This window comes from Oryx dammah, unplaced genomic scaffold (assembly GCF_014754425.2).
Source record: "Oryx dammah isolate SB20612 unplaced genomic scaffold, SCBI_Odam_1.1 HiC_scaffold_4, whole genome shotgun sequence".
Taxonomy (NCBI): Eukaryota; Metazoa; Chordata; class Mammalia; order Artiodactyla; family Bovidae; genus Oryx; species Oryx dammah.
The window spans coordinates 76,647,395-76,656,336 of NW_024070188.1; the positions used below are offsets into that span (position 1 = coordinate 76,647,395).

At 40.0% G+C, this 8,942-nt stretch overlaps 1 protein-coding gene across 1 annotated transcript in view; it reads right to left on the minus strand.

Annotated features, from left to right (window-relative positions):
* RGS17 (regulator of G protein signaling 17) overlaps nucleotides 1-8,736 on the minus strand; it is a 39,829-nt gene extending 31,093 nt beyond the window's left edge. Inside the window, exon 1 of the mRNA XM_040238721.1 lies at nucleotides 8,599-8,736. Within this exon, the coding sequence (XP_040094655.1) occupies nucleotides 8,599-8,717 (119 nt within the window). The 5' untranslated portion in view covers nucleotides 8,718-8,736. The remainder of the gene's footprint in view (nucleotides 1-8,598) is intronic.
* Nucleotides 8,737-8,942: the final 206 nt, after the last annotated feature.

Genomic DNA, 8,942 nt, shown 5'->3' on the forward strand with positions numbered 1-8,942 from the left:
ATCTTTCCACTGACAGTCTAAGTGCTGCAAATGTGACTCAGAAAAAAAAAAAAAAAACATTTACAGTAAACAAAGAGTTGAAAAGGAATGGATAAAGAAGATGTGGTTCATATATACAATGGAATATTACTTGCCACAGAAAAGAACAAAAGAATGCCATTTGTGGCAACATGGATAAACCTAGAGATTACCATGCTAAGTAAAGTCAGACAGAGAAAGACAAATATTGTATGATAACACTCATTTGTAGAAATTAATTTTTAAAAATGATATAAATGAATTTATTTATGAAAGAGAAACAAACTCACAGAGTTTGAAAACAAACTTACCAAAGGGGGAATGAATGTTGGGGGACTGAAAAATTAGGAGTTTGGGATTAACATACACACAACTACTATTAATATACATAAAATAGATAATCAACAAGGATCTACCATATAGCACAGGGAACTCTATTCAATATTCCCTAATAACCTACATGGAAAAAGAATCTGAAAAAGAATGAACAAATGCATATGTATAAATGAATCACTAGGCTGTACACCTGAAACTAACACAAGATTGTAAATTAACTACGCTCTAGTACCAAAAAAAAAAAAAAAAAGAATGGAATGCCTTCAGTGGCAAAGGGTCAAGGAAAACTGATTCTGGCAGTTTTCCAATAGATAGCATTCAGAGGTAACACAGACTCAGCAGAGGCAGCCTCAATACTAAGTTTTTCTGGAGGGTGACCTGGGGAATAAAACCAAATATTCATGTCTAGATTCAACTGCTTATTGAGTCTGTTCCCTGTCACATTGAAGCAGGGAAAACCCTGTGAAAGCTAATGACGTCAACAGTACCAGGCAATAATCAGCCTTCAACTTTAAATGAGTGGATGAACAAGGGCATGACTTAGAGAAGGTCCATAACCTCAGTGCCCACTTTTTGGTTTTGTGTATACAGCCTGGGAAACATGGGTTCATTTTGGTACAAGCCTTTTGACTGTGTGTGTTTAACAATCATGATAAGTTATAGAAACTTACTGATAAAATTTACCCATGACATGGTGAGACAGAGTTTTAGAACTAGAATTCTTTGCAAGTGATGTTTTTGATCGTCTGGTTACAAGTCCTTTGGAAGTCCTATGTAGCAAACCTATGTGAGATGAATCAGGCCTCTGAGGGTGACAGGCAGAGAAAAGACTGCTTTTTCACTGGGGCCTCAGATGAAATGACTCAACTGGCATGTGTGAGTGGATTTATTTCCAGAGGGATGGTTTCTTTACCATGGAGCAGACATGGATTTTGTTTTTCCTTTCAAAAAATATCCTTTGGCTTTTAAAGCATGCCTTTTAGTATTTCCACTGGCAAAGAGGTAACGTGTGACAGCATCAGAGGATAAAACAGGACATTATTTTTGCACTGTTTTGAATTATACAGGCTGTGGTACTTGTTAAAAATGGAGGGAGGGGTGACCAAAAGTATGTTGATGAAGTGTTTAAGGTTCACTTAGTCAGATCTGTTCCATGGTCTGGAAACCAGTGTGTGAAATGGGATATAATTTTAACTTTCACAAGGCTATTTAACACATTCATATTTTGACCAGTTTCTCCTGAGAAGGATGGAGACTATCCAGTGCAGTGGACCAAATACTGTAGGCGGCACACAGTAGTGAGTGGGCCTGTGAGCTCCATCTGAAAAGTTTTAGTTAATATAATTCTTGAAGAGTTTACAAGGTAAAAAGCTTTGGAAACGGTTCATATCCGGCCTATAAATGAAAAGTATGGAAGTGTCATCTTCAAGTGGACAAAACAGTGGGTTGGGATACTAAGAGACTGGCATTTTAGTCCCCCTACTGTTATCAAAATGGCTGTCTGAGGAGGCCTTACAAATAGCTGTGAAAAGAAGAGAAGCGAAAAGCAAATGAGAAAAGGAAAGACATAAGCATCTGAATGCAGAGTTCCAAAGAATAGCAAGAAGAGATAAGAAAGCCTTCCTCAGTGATCAATGCAAAGAAATAGAGGAAAACAACAGAATGGGAAAGACTAGAGATCTCTTCAAGAAAATTAGAGATACCAAGGGAACATTTCATGCAAAGATGGGCTCGATAAAGGACAGAAATGGTATGGACCTAACAGAAGCAGAAGATATTAAGAAGAGGTGGCAAGAATACACAGAAGAACTGTACAAAAAAGATCTTCATACCAAGATAATCACGATGGTGTGATCACTCACCTAGAGCCAGACATCCTGGAATATGAAGTCAAGTGGGCCTTTTTTTTTTTTAAGTGGGCCTTAGAAAGCATCACTATGAACAAAGCTAGTGGAGGTGATGGAATTCCAGTAGAGCTATTTCAAATCCTAAAAGATGATGCTGTGAAACTGCTGCACTCAATATGCCAGCAAATTTGGAAAACTCAGCAGTGGCCACAGGACTGGAAAAGGTCAGTTTTCATTCCAATCCCAAAGAAAGGCAATGCCAAAGAATACTCAAACTACTGCACAATTGCACTCATCTCACATGATAGTAAAGTAATGCTCAAAATTCTCCAAGCCAGGCTTCAGCAATATGTGAACCGTGAACTTCCAGATGTTCAAGCTGGTTTTAGAAAAGGCAGAGGAACCAGAGATCAAATTGCCAACATCTGCTGGATCATCAAAAAAGCAAGAGAGTTCCAGAAAAACATCTATTTCTGCTTTATTGACTATGCCAAAGCCTTTGACTGTGTGGATCACAATAAACTGTGGAAAATTCTGAAAGAGATGGGAATACCAGACCACCTGACCTGCATCTTGAGAAAACTATATGCAGGTCAGGAAGCAACAGTTAGAACTGGACATGGAAAAACAGACTGGTTCCAAATAGGAAAAGGAGTACTGCAAGGCTGTATATTGTCACCCTGCTTATTTAACTTATATGCAGAGTACATCATGAGAAACACTGGGCTGGAAGAAGCACAAGCTGGAATCAAGATTGCCAGGAGAAATATCAATAAGCTCAGATATGCAGATGACACCACCCTTATGGCAGAAAGTGAGGAGGAACTGAAGAGCCTCTTGATGAAAGTGAAAGAGGAGAGTGAAAAAGTTGGCCTAAAGCTCAACATTCAAAAAATGAAGATCATGGCATCTGGTCCCATCACTTCATGGGAAATAGATGGGAAACAGTGGAAACAGTGTCAGACTTTATTTTTTTGGGCTCCAAAATCACTGCAGATGGTGACTGCAGCCATGAAATTAAAAGGGGGCCTTATTCCAAGCTTACTCCTTGGAAGAAAAGTTATGACCAACCTAGACAGCATATTGAAAAGCAGAGACATTACTTTGCCAACAAAGGTCCGTCTAGGCAAGGCTATGGTTTTTCCAGTGGTCATGTATGGATGTGAGAGTTGGACTGTGAAGAAAGCTGAGCACTGAAGAATTGATGCTTTTGAGCTGTGGTGTTGGAGAAGACTCTTGAGAGTCCCTTGGACTGCAAGGAGATCCAACCAGTCCATTCTGAAGGAGATCAGCCCTGAGATTTCTTTGGAAGGAATAATGCTAAAGCTGAAACTCCAGTACTTTGGCCACCTCATATGAATAGTTGACTCATTGGAAAAGACTCTGATGCTGGGAGGGATTGGGGGCAGGAGGAGAAGGGAACGACAGAGGATGAGATGGCTGGATGGCATCACGGACTCAATGGAGGTGAGTCTGAGTGAACTCCAGGAGATGGTGATGGACAGGGAGGCCTGGCGTGCTGCGATTCATGGGGTCACAAAGAGTCGGCCACAACTGAGCGACTGAATGAACTCAACTGAACTGTCATCAAGGAGCTTAATAACAGCAGGAAAGTCTTCAGTTGCCTTATCTGTCAAATCAGACATGGAATTTTCCAAATACTAGTTTTTAGAAAAGGCATTTTTCTTTCAAACAAAATCCTGTATGAATGAAAAAGCTGAATAGAGAACCATTCCCTTGGATACTGTCAGTGGGGAGCTTGGGACTGAAGTCAGTTACACTCCCCACCCAAACCCCCCCAGAATCATCGTCTCACCATCACACAGCAGCAGGAGTCGTCAATGGAACATTCTGGACACATGGTATGTGAAATCTGTGGAGTTCTCATCTTTAATGAGTAAACAGAGAAATCGGTGTTGCTTGCTAGGACACCCCCAGGAGTAACGGAGAATTAAAACAGAAGTGGATTAGCACCTAGAGACGTCCTTGAAAAAACACAGTCTGGGTTACTTTAGTGTAGCCTCTGAAGTTAAGGGAGAATTCATGGAACAATTTGGAAATTAGGTTTAAGCTTGCAGTGCATTCTGAAAGCTCGCCCTTTCTACCTCCTTTTTGAGGCAACTTGTTTTGTTATTAGCACAAGGCAACACACTTTCACAGGTGTCTGAATGATCTCATGGATTCACACTGTGAGTGGGTTCGTAATGAGTCCAATCTTTAAAAGCATCCTTTCTCATAAAGGAAAGGGAAGGGGGTTAACTACCTGAGGAGGCTGGTCGCTCTTTTTGAGTCCTGATACAAGGGGAAACATTATTTTGACAAACCTGAAGCTCTAATTGTGTGGTCTTGACAACACTGTCCTGGTTGGGAACAGCTCGGTCCCCTGTGCAGAAGGCTTCCAAGTTTATAGGCTGTCTGCTTAATGGCCAAGACTCGGACATCCGTGACTTACTTGTGTAACACAGGTTAAAGAGGGTAAACCTGATTCCTTTGCTTTCTTTTCTAGAAATGGAGGGCACTGGGGAGAAGAGGGAGATAGGTGGATTTGGGAAAGGAACTGAAGTGGTTCTTTGACAAGGACAGAGGACATCGTGAAGTAGTCCTAACTGTTGAGATTTTTGAAGGAAAATACGGGAATATTCAGTAGTTACGTATTTATTCTCTTTATCATTGCCCCAAACAAAACACAGTGGTAATTTATAAGGACAGAAATAAATTTAAACATGAGACAGGAGCTGATGATCAAACGCAAAAGAGAAATGCAAATCTGAGGAAATACTAAGTTGTTTCAAAAAGCTATAACATGGGAGGCTCCAGTGAGGTATTTATATTTATTACTAGAGAGAGAAATTTATTTTCTTGGCACTCTATTTCCTTAAAAGGAGGTAAAATCAGCTACATGACAACTGTTCCTACTTAAGAATGACGGTTACGTCAGACTTTGATTGCTAACTTTTTTGCACCTAAATTACATTTTTTAGCGTTTCTTTTTGTTCTACTCCTTTGACCCAGCCTGGAAAATTTGAAGAACACTTCTTTCTTTTTATTTTCCCTCTCTAATAAGCTTTGACAATTTCTTGCCCTAAACTCAAAGTATAAAAGTTATGATATTTAAAGAATGGATGGGTAAAGGACATCTCCATTTATGAAGAGATAACAGCTCCAATTAGCATCCAACTTAACTATCATTCTTTTTGTTTTTAAGTAGTTGCTTACATTAGAAACTACCTGTGTGAGCTCAGTCGCTCAGTTGTGTCCGACTCTTTGTGACCCTACAGATTGTAGCCCACCAGGCTCCTCTGTCTGTGGAATATTTTAAGCAAGAGTACTGGAGTGGGTTGGCATTTGCTGTTGGAGTGGGTTGCCATTTCCTACTCCAGGGGATCTTCCTGACACAGGGAATTAACCTGCGTCTCTTGCATTGGCAGGTGAGTTCTTTACCACTGTGTCACCCTGGGAAGCCTCCATACTACCTTGATCTTAGCCAAAAGGCTGAGAAGCGATTACATACTATTTATCAAAAAAAGACTTGTATGCTTATGGACTGTGCATTTTATGACCTAAACTCGGGTATCCATGACTCACTGATAGCAAATACATTCTTGACAACAATGCTCTCTTGTCTAAAACTAATACAACGCTCATCCAAGGCACCATGGGTTTAGGGTGCAAATAGCAGGTTGGCCAAAAGGTCACTCGGGTTTTCTGTAAAAACCCAAAAGAACTTTTTGGCCAACCCAATACTTGTCACCCTAGAGGTGTGGAGAGTTATTGCAGCTTCCAAAAGCTAATTTGTTCTCCATCCATGGTCTGTGTTCTGAGACAATCTGATGCTCATGAGCTCTCATTGACTATTTTGCTTCATGTGCACCTGAAGAATTATAAAAGGAAGTCTTGCTAAATATCTGAAGGACAGATAAAAACAGACTGCATGAAACACCTGTTTGACAACAAAGATTACACAACAAAACTTCAGTGTTTGGTATTTTAATCCTGAAGCAATTCAGAAATGAGTTCCTGCAGGCAAATACACTCATATCCTAACTACTGGAACATGGCATAGAGCAAGTGAGAAATAGAAGTCTAATTGTCAACAGGATGTAACAAAATATTTGCAATGTTTTATACAGACTTTAAAGTAAAACAGTTTTCCTTTCCAAAATAATTTTTTTATTATATCCACAAGCTGACATTTTAAAAAAACATGCATTATTTGAAGCTAGGTCTCCTGTAAAGAGTTTTTATTTTTCCAATATGAAATGTTCCATAGCCCAGTGACCAACTCTTATTAAATGTACACTATGGATCAGGTGCTGTTCTCAGCTAGTAAGTGTTTTATCTCATTGAATGTTTAAAATGACCTTATTACGTAGGAATTCTTATCACTGTCATCTGATAGATGAGAAATCTGAAGACACTAAGCAACCTGTTGAAGGTCAAACAGACAGTGACAGATGAAGAGTTTGAACCCAGGCAGTCTGACTTAATGCTTTTGAACTGTGGTGCTGAAGAAGACTCTTGAGAGTCCCTTGGACAGCAAAAAGATCAAACTAGTCAATCCTAAAGGAAATCAATCTTGAATATTCATTGGAAGGACTGGTGCTGAAACTGAAGCTCTAATACTTTGGTCACCTGATACAATGAGCCGACTCATTGGAAAAGACCCTGATGATGGGGAAGATTGAGGGAAGGAGGAGAAGGGGACGACAGGGAATGAGATGGCTGGATGGCACCTCCGACTCAATGGACATTAGTGTGAGCAAACTCTAGGAGATAGTGAAAGACAGGGAAGTCTGGTGTGCTGCAGTTCATGGGGTCTCAAAGAGTTGAACATGACTGAGTGACTGAACAACAACAAGTCTGAGTTCAGAACCACCATATTAAGTTGTTACCCCATAATTCATGGATTAAGGCCAGAGCTAGATGATCTCCTGAAGAATGAGACAGAAAAAAATTTACACAATTGCACTGAAATACTTCCCTCTTCTAGAACTCTCTTTCTTCCATCTGAAAGACTTAATTTACAGCTTAAGGTTGAAAGAAAAAGGAATTGTAGCATGACTTTTCCCAACAAGGAACCATCATCTGGGAATCAATTTTGATATTTACAAAAACTATTTTAAACTTTCTAGATTGCTGCAGTATTGGATAGTTTTCTGGAAATGAAGTCTCCTAGAGAGTTGAGAGTGTGTTCAACACCAAAGCTGCTACTAGAGCATCACATGTTTCATCTTCTGTTTTGACCACTGTGAAAATGCCCCTAGATTACAGGACCAACCTCCAAGGATGTTGGGAAACTGTAGCAATCATGCACAGGAAGATGACTCCAGCAGCTGGGCATTGCCTTATGTTTTTTGTTTTTTTTTAAACATTTATTTATTTTAATTGGAGGCTAATTAATTTATAATATTGTAGTGGGTTTTGCCATACATTGACATGAATCAGCCATGGGTGTACATGTAGGCACATGTGCTTTATGGTTTTGAAACAGGTCGGGGAGATCCAACAGACCACTGCTAACCCAGAAGATCCACCTATGAACTGGATCTTACAGGACCCTGAAACATGCGGTTCTATGGAAATTTCATTAAGTCTAGTTTGGCCCCTGCAACCTCCCAAGGGATCTCATCTTTGTAAATCCACTTTGTGGATTTGGAATGAAAACAGGTTTTCTGAAGTGCCCGAATCATAGACATTTAGCACTAGACAGTACCTTGAGAATCAACTTTAACTCTTCATCACTTTTCTAGTGAGGAAACCACAAACCAGAGATTACAACGTTAATGTCAAAGAAGCTGTCAGACAACACTGCATTGGTAGCAGGTTCTCTGGCTCTAAGTTCAGAGTTTTTAACAAACTGGCTTGACCTTCATACCCATCATAGCCCCTGGCCTTTTAGATTTGTGGGCGTGAGTCTGTGGCACTTCTTATCCTTTTTAGGAGTCTGTGGCAGAGGTTGCCACTCTAATCTGCGACAGAACAATCTCTTATGAAAACACATAGAACTAAAACACTACACGGAATTCAATACTGCTAGAGATTACCTTAGTGTTCTTGTACCTTCTATAATATGGGAGAATGCTGTTTACTGTTTAACAAATACATAGCCACAAATCTTATTTTTACTCATACCTTTAAGAAGCACGGGTGGAAAAAGTCATGACACAAAACAATTTTTTATTCTTTACTACCAATTTCAGTGTAGATTCGGAGGAAGTATTATATTCTGCTTAGGGAAAGGTGTGCGTTAAACCAACAATCATCTCCAATAACTGCTGCTTGTAAAGGGAATAAAAAGACAGATCGAAAAGTTTCTATGGTTCCAAGAGCTGACGCGCATGCTCACGCCAGTTATGACGCAGCTCAGGTGTGGTATCACACAGATAAGAGGACGTACCAGGAGCAGCTGCAGCAACAGCACCAACAAAAGCAACACGTGTTGTTGGGCCTCTGGTTTCCAGGTGCCTGAGACACAGCAGGTGTTTCTTCATTCTGTGACTGCTGCCTTTTGCGCATTTCAGCTACTGCAGTGCCCAGCTGGCTGAAAGAAGAGAGAAAACATGAGATTGGAAAAAATTACGAGGGTAAATTGCCTCTGCTGAAGGAGGCATACTTTAGTTAAGGGGTTGGGCAGAAGACAATTTGAGAAAAGGTAAACACGAATAAGCTTTAGCAGTCAAGTTGCCAATTCTCCAGAAGTTATTTTAGGTGAAATTCTAAAAACTTTGGGGACAAACTACT